Genomic DNA, 15,952 nt, shown 5'->3' on the forward strand with positions numbered 1-15,952 from the left:
TTTGTTGTGATTAATGCTTCCGATGGCTCACTTTGTTTCCAGAATTTTGTCTTACATGGGAATGTAAGACAAAGTTTTCCAGCACCAGTGTAAAAGGTAGATAAAATTCTGGAAACAAAGTGATCCCTCGGAAGCATTAATTAATACAAAATAACATAAGAATTGCAGACTCGGTTTGATTGAGTCTGTACATGAGGGATAATGTATAAGTGCAACATCCCTCACGCCCCCTAGCACCGATAAAATATGATAAACAAGATCAATAAGGAAAGGCGGCGTTCAATGAACGCAACCCCCATATGACCCAGCAACAAGAACCAATGGCAAGGAGCCTAGGCGGACCCCAAACATAAAAAGGACGGGGCAACGTCACGTTAATCATTAAATGATAAATAACTTGTAACTGATTAGGGATTCAAAGAAAATAATAAAAGGCCCACAAAGGGAAGGGGACAGGAAACCGGGGGAAGGGGGGGGGAGTTAATCAAAGAATAAAAACTAGAGGCAATGGGGAAGATACTTACCGTAAACGAGAAAACAACAAGGGTCACAAGCACGTGTCACCAAAACAGAATGAACCAACATAGACATACATCTGAGGAACACAGTGGGGCGCCGCCTTGGAACGGTCAGCAGCATAATGACTGCTGGGGAGTTTAAACCGGTTAATGGTGCACCAAATAGATAAATACAGAATCACTAAAGAAAGCCCACACGGCAAAATTATAAATGTTGCAAGCTCGGTTTGATTGAGCCTGTTCATTGACGGTACTGGAAAGTGCAAGTAACCGTCCACGCCCCCTAGCACCGGCTTAAGCAGAATTTAACATTTAAACGTGAAATAGTAAAATTTTGAATTTAGAATCATCCGCAGATGTGTTCATACGGCGGTTATCATGGAACCTTCAATGTGACACTTCCGTGCCATTCCATGAAAAGCGGCGTATGGTCCCCAAATAATAAAAAGCGTGTGCCCTAAACGAGAAAACAATGGGCGGAACTAAATAAAATGGAATTTTGAAAGGGGATCAGAGGTTATGAAGCCTGCGTATCACAGATAAGACGTCAAAAGACAAATTTAAAAAGCAGGCAACATATCCTAAGGGTGATTCAACATTATTCAAGTAGTAATATTGGAACCAACCACCTAGAAAATGCCGAAAAGTTGAAACTAAAATACCACAACCACAACAATAATGTCGTGCTGAACGATCTTCAAGGATCGAAAGTATAACATCATTGATTAAATGTACGGGGAGACTTTTTACAGCCGCCACACGGCAATAATAACACGGATGTGATCATAAAATAGATAAATACAGAATCCCTAAAGAAAGCTCAACACGGCAAAATTGAAAATGTTGCAGGCTCGGTTTGATTGAGCCTGTTCATGGACGGTATTGGAAAGTGCAAGTTACCGTCGACGCCCCCTAGCACCGGCTTAAGCAGAATTCAACATTAAAACATGAAATAGTAAAAATTTTGAATTTAGAAACATCCGAAGATGTGTTCATACGGCGGTTATCATGGAACCTTCAATGTGACACTTCCGTGCCATTCCATGAAAAGCGGCGTAAGGTCCCCAATAATAAAAAGCGTGTGCCCTAAACGAGAAAACAATGGGCGGAACTAAATAAAATGGAATTTTGAAAGGGGATCAGAGGTTATGAAGCCTGCGTATCACAGATAAGACGTCAAAAGACAAATTTAAAAAGCAGGCAACATATCCTAAGGGTGATTCAACATTATTCAAGTAGGAATATTGGAACCAACCAACTAGAAAATGCCGAAAAGTTGAAACTAAAATACCACAACCACAACAATAATGTCGTGCTGAACGATCTTCAAGGATCGAAAGTATAACATCATTGATTAAATGTACGGGGAGACTTTTTACAGCCGCCACACGGCAATAAATAACACGGATGTGATCATAAAATAGATAAATACAGAATCCCTAAAGAAAGCTCAACACGGCAAAATTGAAAATGTTGCAGGCTCGGTTTGATTGAGCCTGTTCATGGACGGTATTGGAAAGTGCAAGTTACCGTCGACGCCCCCTAGCACCGGCTTAAGCAGAATTCAACATTAAAACATGAAATAGTAAAAATTTTGAATTTAGAAACATCCGAAGATGTGTTCATACGGCGGTTATCATGGAACCTTCAATGTGACACTTCCGTGCCATTCCATGAAAAGCGGCGTAAGGTCCCCAAATAATAAAAAGCGTGTGCCCTAAACGAGAAAACAATGGGCGGAACTTAATAAAATGGAATTTTGAAAGGGGATCAAAAGGCGGCGGTCAATGAACGCAACCCCCATATGACCCAGCAACAAGAACCAATGGCAAGGAGCCTAGGCGGACCCCAAACATAAAAAGGACGGGGCAACGTCACGTTTATCATTAAATGATAAATAATTTGTAACTGATTATGTTACTGATTATTATTATAATGTCCTACAGGAAGACAGAGCAACAAGAAAATCACCTACAAGGGCCAACGAAGCAAGGCAGAAGACGAACATTAAGACAATTCAGTCCCAAAGGCTTTATGAACTATCCATCATATGGTCTCCCACTTGGTCCGTCAGATGCCAATCAAAGAGGAAAGCGTAGTGTCCAACTGTTTAAAGGGTTGAACACTAAACATGCAGTATGTCTTAAAATAGTAAACCACATCGCCATAAAAACCAGGCTGGCTAATCCCTCTGTCGCAGAAGAGTTTTTTAAATCACTATTGCATTTAGAAATTAAACAAAGTTACGGTTGTAAAATTTATAAAATATTTCCGTAATTTATGATAGCGGTAGCCCTGTTTTAGAAGCTTGCTGGTAATAAAAATATTCCGCTCGTTGAAATCCTTTACGTTGCTACAAGCTCTAGCGAATCTAATTAACTGAGAAAAATAACCCCGTAAGATGTTGCATGGGGTACGTCTCCATCCAAATGTGGATAATTAACTATACAAAAGTCAAAGTTATCTCTTTTATCATAAATTAATCATAATAATCATGTCTGAGATGCAACAGATACAAGAATTATGTATATATCATATATGTTCAACCGGCGTTTGCATATTTACATGTACAAACGACGTTTGCAAATTAGACAATACGGGTAATTACATGGGACTATGTCAAAATATAACTTTGCTTATGGAATAATAAATAAAGTTAGGGACGGGAATGGCATTTAAAAAGGCATATCCTCTATTATTTTACCTCAACACGTATTTCCAGTGAAAAAATGATTGAAAAAGTAAAACATATCGGCGTTTTGCTTTGCGAAAAGAACATTTGTGACAAAGTGATCTAAAAAAGTACTAAAGTCTATAATATAAAAGCTTAATATACGCCGTGTCCTAAAGTCTATGTCTTTTTTTGTTCCTGCAGTTGAAAAAATATCTGCAATTATTATATAATCTATAAATAGCTTTGAAATGCCTTTCCCTGATTGGTTAACAAGCAACTTTTTGTAAAAAATAACAGGTCAATATCAGAGTATATTCACTGTTTTTTTATGCCACCGCAGCATCTGCGATGCGGTGGCATATAGCGATTCACCTGTGTGTGTGTGTGTGCGTGTGTTTGTGTGTGTGTTTGTGTGTGTGTTATATAGATTATATAGTGAACTTAAAAAATGTTCTTGTGAAAAACCACTAGTCCAATATCAACCAAACTTGGCAGGATTGTTCCTTGGGTGAAGGGCTTCCAAAGTTGTTCAAAGAATTTCATTCCATGCAGAAATCTGGTTGCCATGGCAACCAAAAGGAATTATAAGAATAAATTTAAAAAATCTTCTTGTAAAGACCCAAAAGGCCTAGAGCTTAGATATTTTGCATAAGGCATTGTCTGGTAGACCTCTAACAATATTGCTCAAATTATAGCCCTGGGGTCAAAATTGGCCCCGCCCCGGGGGTCATTGATTTTCACTATGTACATATAGTAAAAACTTAAAATACCTTCTTGTAAAAAACCAAAAGGCCTAGAGCTAAGAGATATTTTGCATAAGGCATTGTCTGGTAAACCTCTAATAAGATTGTTCAAATTATAGCCCTTGAGTCAAAATCGGCCCCGCCCGGGGTCATTGATTTTCACTATATGTACATATAGTTAAAACTTAAAACACCTTCTTGTAAAGACACAAAAGGCCTAGAGCTTAGATATTTTGCATAAGGCATTGTCTGGTAGACCTCTACCCAGATTGTTCAAATTATAGCCCTGGGGTCAAAATCGACCCCGCCCCGGGGGTCATTGGTTTTCCTTATATGTATATAGTAAAAACTTATATAGTAAAAACTTCAAAAAAAAATCTTCTAGCAATTGACAAATGCTAGAGGTTAGATATTTTGCATGAAACATTGTGTAGTAAACCTCCAGCAAGATTGTTCAAATTATAGCCCTGGGGTCAAAATTGCCCCCGCCCTTGGGGTCATTGATTTCAATATATTCATATAGTAAAAATAAATAAATCTTACTGTCTGAAGGTACAAGGCATAGAGCTTTAATGTTTGTTAAATAATATCATCTAAAGGTACTCTACAAAAGTTAATTCAAATTTTGCCTCTTGTGTCAAAATTAGCCCCCGCCCCCGGTGGCCATAGGTTTTCCTTATTTGTATATAGTAAAAACTTAAAAAATCATCTTCTCTATATTTACAAAGGCTAGAGTTAAGATATTTTGCATGAAACATTGTGTAGTGAACCTCTTGCAAGATTGTTCAAATTATAGCCCTGGGGTCAAAATTGGTTCCGCCCGGGGTCATTGATTTTCATTATGTACATATAGTGAAAATATAGAAAATATTTTTGTCTGAAGGTACAAGGCATAGAGCTTTGATGTTTGATATATAATATCATTTATAGGTCCTCTACCAAAGTTGTTCAAAATATTCCCCAGGTGTCAAAATTGGCCCTGCCCGGGGGCAGTGATTCTCATTATGGACACATAGTAGAAACAGAAAATAAAACAAATGTTTTCTGAATGGGAGAAAGCTATAGCTTAGATATTTGACCTGAAATGTTGTTTGGTGGACCTATATCAAAATTGTTTTGAATTAAACCCTTGGGTCAAAATTATGCATTGCCCAAGGGGACAGTGACCTACTTTCTTGTCCTTTGATGTACAGCAATGACATTTTGACCATGTGCACAGTTTTAGTTGTAAAATTGAACTTTGATATCAGGTGACCTAGATTTTGATGATGTGACCTACTTTCTTGTCCTTTGATGTTCAGCTATGAAATTTGAACCATGTGGTGGCATAGCATTTTTCTCAAATGCAACCTTGTTTTTTCCTAAAAATAGATTTTCAGAGTATATTCACCAGTTTTTCTTCTAAAAATAGATTTTCTGGCAATCCCTAAAAGACGCAAGACTTTCCTGTTTTTGTTTGGGGTCCCACTGGGCTCCTTGCCATTGGTTCTTGTTGCTGGGTCATGTGGGGATTGCGTTCATTGAACGCCGCCTTTCCTTGTTGATCTTGTTTATCATATTTGACGTGACGTCACGCCAAGTTTGTTGTTATTATTCTGATAAAACGTTGAGTTGGGTGTACATAAGAATCAAATTAGTCTATATAAGTTACCGTTTTTCATTTTTAAGAACAATAGGGATTACCATGCCAATGGAAAGGGCCTAATTATGGAAAAAGTAGACAAGCTGAAAAATAATGATTTCCGTCGTATGCAATGGCAGATGAAGCCATATAAAAGCTATTTATACATTATATAATAAAACAGATATGTACTTTTTAGCTGTTGAATATGATGTGATATGTACTGAAAAAATTAATATTGACCTCGGCTATCGCCTCGGTCAATATTAATTTTTTCAGTACATATCGCCTCGGTCAATATTAATTTTTTCAGTACATATCACATCATATTCAACAGCTAAAAAGTCCATATTTGTATAATATTTGCTGTTTGCTTTTGTGGTCACGTGACAAAACTTCATCCAGTGTGTATTTTGCAGTTGGAAAAGTCAATATACTCCTGTCGGCATTTCTTCTGTCTGCACTAAAGAAAAAATAAGACTCGAACAATAACTGACTTGTTGTCAGTAACAAAACCAAAAACGTTAAACCATTCAATCGTTGTAAAACACAATAAGTTACAAAAAAAAATATTCGGTTCTTTAAACATTCAATATGTCTGAATATATATGTTGAAAGTTTTGTTTGTCTTCAAATTTGCGTTGATATTTTTGGCTTAAATTTCAGAAATAGCGTACATAAATATTTTATTTTTTCTTTATGATGATAAATTTCCAACAGATAGGTATCAAACAAATTAAATGTATATCATTAAAGATAACACAATCAGAGGAAACATGTTAATTACACATTTCTCACTTCCGGAAGTGACGCAGTTCGTGTCCCTTCCATATTTTTAAAAGAAGACGCGGTCTTGGGATCCACACCTAGCGTAGTCGAACAAATCTGTAACAATGTCTTTCATTAACGTTGCCATCTCGACAGTACAATCGCCGGTTACAACAAAGTCTACACAGTTGAAAAATTTTGAGGTCGCACTGTAAATAAAATAATTATAAACCGACCATCTTTATAAAATAGGTTAGAAACATTAAAAAACATTAGCCTAAAATATTATTTATAACTATTGTGTTAAAAAGGTGATATATTGAAATTATATACAGGCCACTGTCGTTATCTCGAAGTCATCGGAACTGTCAACAATATCGAGATAACGAAATGTCGAGATAAACGTATTAGGGTTTGAACCTGCCAGAAACTGATTTTTACAAAAGACATGTGCATACCTTATATTTCAGAAAATAGAGAAAGATAGATGTTCCATGTCTTGTTTTCTTGTGCCTAATATTTCAATGATGAAGGCTATATTTATCAAATGTATTACATAAGCGGATTGTTACCGGCGGAAAATATACGGCACACATTTATTTATAATTGTATTTCATTTTAATTTTAGTCAGTGCTCGGGGCACGATTAGTATCATGCATTTACCACTGCTTTGTTAATAAAACCTTGTCTTCAACAGTTTCGTTTTGATATGTTTACGACCTTCAAATAGACCACAATCTTTTATTTTCATAGTTTAATAGATAACATTAACATACGTGCAAACAGCGCTTCTGTATGCCGTGTAATTTAGTTGTGACTTCAATGTTTGTGCATCCAGTAAGGACTGTTTATAAGCCTGTTTTTCATATGATATAAGTTTTGAAACGGATGAAGATATGATGCAATAGAGATCAAATCGGTTATTCAGAAATCAATCTGAAATTATGCATATACTTTAATTAATCTCTGCATGTATATTGCATATTGCATTAAAAGAGAATGACCACCTTTACATTTCATTTCGAAGGCGGGAAGCAATTTGGAAACGTACCGTGCTTTAATGCACAGTGCGAAAGCAATGTGTTTGTTAAACTATTCAAGCTGGCGATTATTACGTATATTTGTCGACTAAATGTTATATGTAATTATAAATTTAAAATATTCTTTTTATATTTAAGAACATATTTAGTCGTTTTCAAGTTAAAAATAAAAGTACATTAAACAAATATATATTCCTTTAATTAATTAATTTTATCCAAAAAAACGAACCAACAAAATAGATAGAATTGTCATAAAACTGTTCATTTTCTTGCAACAAAATACAAGAATCAGTCTTGTTTACTAATTATTTGGCAATTGTATATCAAACTTTTAGGATCTTCTATCAAAAGTGGAACAAACGTTTAAATATAGAAACAACATGCTGTGCTTTTAAACCCAATTTATTCAACATATATATACAATGGTCTTAAGATTTATATACCTTCTAGATTCTCACAAGCCACACTGTTGGCCACTCTCATTGACACTACGTCCATTTCTAAATGTTCATCTTTTTCACTGCAGCCTCTCAAAGCATCTTCATAACATTTTATGTTACTCTCTTTCCTAAATGTATTATCACGATAAATCAAATCAAGTAAACAAAAGGGAAAATTATTAATTAAGAAATTATTAGAAACTGTAAGATTATAATCAAAGGTAATATTTGGCTACCCGCGACAAATATGAAATATTTTTTATTTATTTAAAAAGCCTGCATAGCTGAATCGGTAAGAGCGCGAGTCTTACAATCACAACACTATTGGTTCGATTCCTTGGTTGGTCATCTAAAATAACTTAACAGTCTTTCGGGTGAGACTCCATGCATGAGTGCGTACACACTTGTCATGCTAAATAACCAGGAAAGTTTCTGCATTGATACATCTTTCTTGTATATTGTTCTATCCTCTAAAATCTTAAATACATGTAATTAATACTCTTCTGGATGACTCGCCAATATGGGCAACCTGTGGCAAGTATAAATAACCTCATATTTACACACGTAAAAAGTAAAAGCGGTCACTATTTGTATATTAATTGTTTTTCCTCAACTTTCATTTCACATAAATTAATAATTTCCATCATGGAAACAAGCGAAATGCAATTTATCCATTCTTTTTATAATGCGCTATAATACTATGATTTTATTAGAAAATGGTTGCATTAATATCATTTATATGTTGTAAAGTTGGATTCCAACTACAACAGGTTATATAATTATTATATAATATTGCATAATATTACTCAAGAAGTATAACATGTATAATCTTAAGGAATATTTTTCAAGAAATATTAAAGTCTTTAAACTTTAACTTAGATTTAAGTTTATTTTAAAGTTTAATCATATTGAATATTGTATTGTTTTATAGACATTTCATTCTTATCATTCATTAGTTTAATGTTGATTATAGTTTGTAGAACTTATTGATACACTCATTAACAGTAACTTAGCATGGCCTAAGACTCTTTATATACAACATATAGAGAATGGTTCTACTTTTAATTACACTGGCCTTTAAATTTAGTGAGATACAAGTTACTGATTTAGCATTTATATATGTTTGTAAATATGTTTAGTTGATATTAGTTTCTAGTTTTATTGTTTAGAATATTTTTGTAAAAGTTTCTTACTTTATTATTTTTGTGATCATGGTCAATTGATACTGTTGCAAAATTTTCCATGAATCATAATCTATTTTTAGAATAGTTATGTAAAGAACTGATAAGCCTAGAGCATTTGTTAAGTAAGCTCTGGTTGGCTGTAATTTGACCAATCAGATAAGTTGTAACATACAGTGCCACCTGTAGGTAGATGCTAGCTCCCTCTGGGATTCAGAAGTACATTTATACACAGGCAGCACACCACACTAAATGAAGCCGCAGCTTCGAATGGCCAGGGAGGATTTCATGGATATAGTGACTATTGTGGATTTAAATGACTGGTTGTCTTTAAAATGCATTTTCAGCATGAAATTTGTTTTTGTGACATGTAATATGATCATTGGAAAATTCGAAAACATGGTTAGAAATCACAGGCTAATAATTATTGATGTCAAGGTCGCCATTGTTTGTATAAATTGCTTTTAAACAGCATGCTCGGTGAAAACAAGTAATTTTACAGGGGGGTACAAACTTTCATCAATAGCAAAAAATCTACAAGGCCAAGCACCTATTTCTTTGTGATATTTTGCATGCATAGGGAGTTGCTAAAGCAGTGACAGAGTTTTTGTAGACCGTATATTTGCAGGTATTTTTTGCCGGAGGGATGAAAAATATTGTTTTGGGTCTCGGACCACTATAGATTTTTGGCTTTTACGGAATGAATTGGAATTTTTTTAACTGCCCGACTGTTGCACATGGGATGATTTCATTACAGATTTGCAATGGTATGACATATATGTTCTTAACAAAATGTGTTTTCTTTTTCCAGGTTGTGTAGTTTGGGATCAGATTTATCAGACATATTGCTTGTAGGACATTGACGGCAGAAACTTGAAATTTAGTGTGGAGTGCTACCCAAGCATCTTAGACTATTTTGTCATTCTGCTGCTAATTTTTGGAAATGTAACATCTCTAAAAGCTCTCTAAGGTTAATTAATTAATTATTTAATTTATATTAGGCACTTTGGCATTTAAATGAACCTTAGAGATTATCTAAATTCACTGAAACATTTTTGATAAATTTGTAAGTAATTTTTGTAAGTTCTTTTTACAGAATTAATTAAGATTAATTAATATCTTTTCTTTGTTTAAGTGGCAGCCATCTTGAATCATTAGATCTTTACTTTTGTTGATGTAGATTATAACAGGGCTTGCTACTATTCAGATAATTATTAGTTTAAAAGCACAGAATCATTAAGGTTATTTTTCATATTTTCATTTAGAACAGTTAAAACAACTTTTAATTGGTTTAATCTTTTATTTAACTAGTTTATTTTGATTAATTTAATTTTTGGTTAATTAAAAACAGTTTATATTAAAGTACATTTTGTCAACTTCTTTAGTTTTAAGTAACTTTTAGTGTAAATAAAAACTTAGTTCATTAAAAATTTGGTTGATTTAAATTTATTCAACATTTGTGTTTTATTTCCCTTTGCATTCAAAGGGTGGTGTCATCCTGACGATTAAATTTATCCCATTAAAGAGTACTCCTGAGCAAACTAAGAACATTAAAAAGTAAATATTAGGTAATAAGTAACTAAATTCTATTTATAGAAAGTAAAAGCTTTAAAAATAAGCACCACAACATATATACAAAGTTCTGCAACTTAACGAATTGCTTTTCTATTTTTATTTACAAGAAACATTTACATAAAATCGTGTTCCAAAGGCGTTAAACCATTTTTACAGTGTTATATAACCGTGGTCAACTAGCGTCGTCTAGCAATTTAGGTTATATATGCTTTCAACCGTTTATACTGGGTCATATATGCTGTCACAAATGTTTATAATGTACACGGTCCACGTGTCTACTTACACTTTACAGTAGTTGTCTATTCGTGGTGGCAATCTTTTATCCAATATGGAACTTAGTGTAAGCGTCTCACATTTTGAAATTCTTGACATTAAACTTGACTTGAAACAGTGGCTATCCTGCAAAACAAGTTTTTAAAAACAAATGAAACAAAAAAGGAAAAACAGAAACAAATATATTTGAGGTGCATGACATATTTGACTATATAAACGTGTGTGCTTGGTCGGCAAGAGTAGCGCATCTAAAAATAAAAGTTAGATCTATAAAAACTTTTGTATTTAGCTTATGATTGCATCATGAGCCCTTCAAAAGGATTTGCCAAATTCAATAACTTCCACATTTTTCTCGTGCCTTGTGATGAATTGCATGCAAAGTTGGTCCCTGAAAAACATTTGCATGAACGTTTGGTTATGATCAGAAGGAACATCTAACATGCAGTATTTGATATTATAATCAATGGAATAAAAACTCTCTTTTTAGTTAAACCCCCAACATCCGATCAGACTATCGGATGCAAATTAACTCTCTCTCTACATTGTTTTATCAGTGATAGACGTCCAGCAAAGGCTGACTAAGTGTACTGATTCTAAAAATAGCCAAAGCAGACGATGGGTTTTTACACACAAAAAAATACCTTTTAACAGAGACATCATAGGCTAACCTCATTTCTGACCACCAGTTGCAGATTTCCTGTTAGTTTATCCCTTGATGCCAAACAGTCACATATATATCTATTCTTGTCATATTTTTGTTTAAACCTTAGTATGATTTCTGATATAACTATATACCACAGGTATATTTTAATAAGAAAGTGTATTGCTAGGCTGCTATCAGTAGAGATAAAACAAAACATCACATTTCTGTGTTTAATTGGCATATAACACTACAATACAGGAGGGTGACAGGGCGTGTAAGGTCTTGTTTTTGATTTATTATTTAATAAGTACAGAGTTTCTGAGACAAGCAATGTGATAAGTTGTTTTCTTATTTCAAAGTTGATACAGTTCAGTACTAACATAATGATATTTAACAATAAATGGGACTACACATTTATACCTTCCATACCTTACATATTTTGCATCTTCTACATTTAGATGACATTTGTCTGAAATCAGTTTAGGAGGGATTTTTTGTACAAGGAAAATAGTGTTTTTGTTTGGTGTTTTCATTGATTTGTGTTATTTAATATAAATGGATAAGTTGTTTTGTCATTGTTACTTAAAGGAATAGAAACATACCAGTGAACCTCTGTTTAACCACACTTATTGGAATTGGTAAAAGTGTGTCACCACTATTAGAGGAAAAAATGAGGTCATAGATCACATGTCAAATAAAACTGGAAATATAAATGGTGCCATCAAAGAGATAGCTGACTATATAGTATATTACAAGACAAAGTGCGAATGAAACTAATGTATTTGATTCTGGCTTTAATGATTCATGTGAATACATGTAATGTTTTTGGTCCTTGTGTGTAAATGTGAAAGAATAGTCCTGAAGAGGAAAAGGCCAAGGCAGAAAACCTACATATAAAATTTTAATAAAAATCAGATACAAAAAGTTTTGTTCAATTATGTAAAGAGGCAACGCTTAGCCTAAGAAACAATGTATTTCTTCATTGAAGAGATGATAACTTCTGAGCACTCTTTTTGTTCAACTAGACAAATTGTAATCCAAAATTGTGTTTTAAAAAAGTAAGGAAACTGTATCTACTGGTACAATTCTACACTGGACACTGACCTTAGTTGATGACATTTAGAATTACTACTAGTATTTATAACTTGAATATAATGTGTCTGTAAAATTGATAAAATAACAATATAGTGAGAGAAACAAGTCAAGAGTTTTATTATTTCAGTTCATTTTTATTGTGAAATGTACTGGATTTATGCACTTTTTATCAGTATAAACTATAATTCATTTGATGCAAATTGGATTATTCTGACAAAACTAAGAAAAAAATATATCAAGTAAGTAAACCATTGATGTAGGCCTACTTATTGCATGTGCATGGATTCCAATGTTATCACATTGCTATGTTTACAAATTTAAACAATGTGATCACATGATTATTTACATAATAAACTCCTCCCCTTAGTTCAAATTTGAATTTCTGTTATCATTTGATATTAAATTATAAGAACCTTTTTCTTCACACATTTTGCAATTTCTTATCTAAACTGATAGCTTGATCAATTGGCCTCATTTAGGATTTTTTTCATTGGTAAAAATCACCATTTTACATAAATATTCTTAAAAAAATCTCTCCCTGATCTGAATTCAGTTTGAAAATTCAAGGGAAACCACCCACCAGCCATTACCTCCCTTTTATACCTAGGTTGGGTCTTTAAGAGAAGTATCATGAGAGCCTTCGACAGATTTCCATAAAGGTGGATGATTTTAAAAAAAGTTGTGCCGTGGTTATGAAATGTGACTGCATTTCTATGTACTATGTTTCTTTACATAAAAGTAAATATGTTTTAATGTACTATCTTATGCACTGAAAACAACACTGATCTGATTTTCTCACCAGTTTCGGACGAGGGCACGTCAAACCTCCACCATATTTCTTGTATAGGTTATCAATATCAGGGTTGGCACAAAATGAAAGGGAACTGGCTACTTTGATCATATTTAAATAAATCTTTGCGTTGTCCGCCGAACAATTTACAGACGGAACTACACGAATGCAGGGTCTGGCTTGAGTTGAATAACTAAAATGGAAAAGAAACTGAATTCATGATAAGCTAGTTTATGTTAAATTAGGCAATTACTTAATATGTCTCAAAATTTGTATATTATTTATTATGTATATTTTCATTAACCTTTGCTGCGATAGAAAATCTGCTCATTTTTGTGTAATTATATTGAAAAACCTTAAACTTTTCGTCCAGGACATACTAGATATATTTTGGTATGCAGGGCGACGATGTCATATTCATGCTTATGCAATATACACACCATATATACATGTAAGCACAAGCCTTTTGCATAGATGATTTATATAGAGTACATAGTATGTTTTGTATTGCTATCCAAACTATTTCATTCATTTACATTTGTAAGCTGATCATACAACATTTCATCTTTATTTCAATTATAGAATTAAAGAATATATTAAAATATAAATAGTGCGATAAAAAATGAAACGAAAAGAATCAGTTGTAAACATACTTGCATAACAACTCTTTGTATTCGTCATATTTGCCGTTTTCATATAGATCTTTTCCGTGGAATATACTTGATGCAAACATAGTGGAATTGCATAAACTGCCATCTGTTTCACATCGAACAGATCCTTTGACTTGTCCTTCAACAACTGTAAAAATATAACCGCATAACATAACACTGTTGAACCTAACACATTTTTATTTTGTAACATATTGCATAAACAGAATGTTTAAAGTGTAAATGATCTATTACGTCAAATACATGCAATAAATTGCAAACATGTATCTCGTGAATACTTGTTTTCAAATTAAATAAGATGAATATTTTTGAGTACTGTATGATTTATTGTAGGCTTATTTTATTCAGTTGCAGATCCTTTCTTGGGAGTACAAGAACAAGTAGAGTGAGTAAAGTGTTATCTCGCTATGACTAGGCTGATTTCTAGAATATCTTTGTGCTGTATTCCCTTGTGGTAAGACTGCCAATCAATTGTATAAGTCACGTGACTTTTCGAACATTTGTCAGACTACAATTTAGACATTATTATACAGTCACAAAGTTAATGTACATTTAAAATCATTATCGTAGCAAGCAATGACAAAAACATGAAATTATGATACCTTTACATACATATGTATTAATTGTGTCAATAAAAACTTGTTAATAACTTACTGTTCGGCAAGGTATGACAAATAATTTTTCACCGTTGCACACAAACAAACAAGCAATCTTACACGAAATATCAGCGCATGCAATTCTGTAGGCGACTTTCATTTTCTCTGGGTCATTATCCATAAATTTGTCTAGAAAAACATCACTTTTTGTACAGTCTCCAACAGCATCAAACAAACACTGTATAAAACAGTCAATGCTGAAAATTGAAACGGGGTGTAGTTCCTTTTTTTGTTAAGAACAATGTTTTCATCTTTCAAAAAATCTGTTAGTAAATAGTGGCACACTCACGCTGTTATCAACTGGTTAGAACGACGTTCAACCAATGGAAGTCATTTTACTTAATCAACTACATCTTTTTAATGAAAAAGTTTTTAGGTAGCTTCTATCAGGCAAACAATATTTTCAATAGTTAAAACATTAATAATAGTCTTGAAACGCCTAAGGTATTAAGTACACTAACGAATTTCGTAAATTCATAAACAGTAGATTCACATAATCAAAACTTGAAGACAACGCAGAACCAAATAGTCTACTTCCGGTTAAGCATAAATCAGTGAAAATTTTCCCATTCTGTGATGTAGTTATCCGCAAATTTGTTAAGTGTTATGCATGAATTAAATCCGCTATTATGTGTATTTATTTTAAATCACCAGTTCTGGAAAAACATACTTATATGTTCTTGAAATATGCTGGGTGTGGGTGTGTGTGTGGGTGTGTGATTACAAGGATATCTAAATTGTAAAATATTAAAAAAAAACGTATCAGATAATTTTGTATCAAAATATAATTGTATATTTTTTCGAGACAAAAATAATATTGTATTTTACTTGTTGCACATTGCTACATAATCAATATCGATGGAGTTCGCTAAATACGCTCGCCGGCATAATTCCCAGTCTTTAGCCGCTTCCTCCTTATTGCAATACACGTCTCCAGCAACACATTGAACCAAATATATAGCTTTAAAATAAAATAATAAAACGTAGTCAAGCAGTTTTATGTAAAGTCGTTTCTATTAACATTTGTTATATCATTAAAAGGTAGCTCATCTGTAACGCACCACTGCATGTAAAACAAGTAAAGATCTAACATCAGATTGGTTATTTTCGAGTTGATCATTGATTTTACGAGCAGGATACAATTTTGACAAAACTTTACTGCGTAATTAATTATTATACACACACATTAAAAATGGACTATGACTTATCTTAAATGCCCTATACAAAAATAGAACAAATGCCACTGAAAGAATTAATTCATATGAA

At 33.2% G+C, this 15,952-nt stretch overlaps 1 protein-coding gene across 1 annotated transcript; it reads right to left on the reverse strand.

The window, feature by feature from the left end:
* Positions 1-7,800: 7,800 nt before the first annotated feature.
* Positions 7,801-15,672, reverse strand: LOC132715588 (uncharacterized). Its single transcript, XM_060698608.1, has 6 exons — positions 15,515-15,672; positions 14,747-14,883; positions 14,016-14,160; positions 13,372-13,555; positions 10,845-10,960; positions 7,801-7,933 (listed from the first exon to the last, which is right to left on the reverse strand). Exons 1-6 carry the CDS (start codon positions 15,523-15,525, stop codon positions 7,801-7,803), a joined length of 726 nt encoding a protein of 241 aa, XP_060554591.1. The 5' UTR covers positions 15,526-15,672.
* Positions 15,673-15,952: the final 280 nt, after the last annotated feature.

Source organism: Ruditapes philippinarum, unplaced genomic scaffold, assembly GCF_026571515.1.
Source record: "Ruditapes philippinarum isolate M1 unplaced genomic scaffold, ASM2657151v2 ctg5812_1_1_1_1, whole genome shotgun sequence".
Taxonomy (NCBI): Eukaryota; Metazoa; Mollusca; class Bivalvia; order Venerida; family Veneridae; genus Ruditapes; species Ruditapes philippinarum.

Excerpts from the sequence above, each read along its gene's own strand:
- LOC132715588 (XM_060698608.1), bottom strand. Across the intron at positions 13,556-14,015 it reads TACAAAGAGTTGTTATGCAA|TTATTCAACTCAAGCCAGAC; the intron begins GTATGTTTACAA and ends TTTCCATTTTAG. Across the intron at positions 10,961-13,371 it reads CGTGCCCTCGTCCGAAACTG|GATAGCCACTGTTTCAAGTC; the intron begins GTGAGAAAATCA and ends CTTGTTTTGCAG.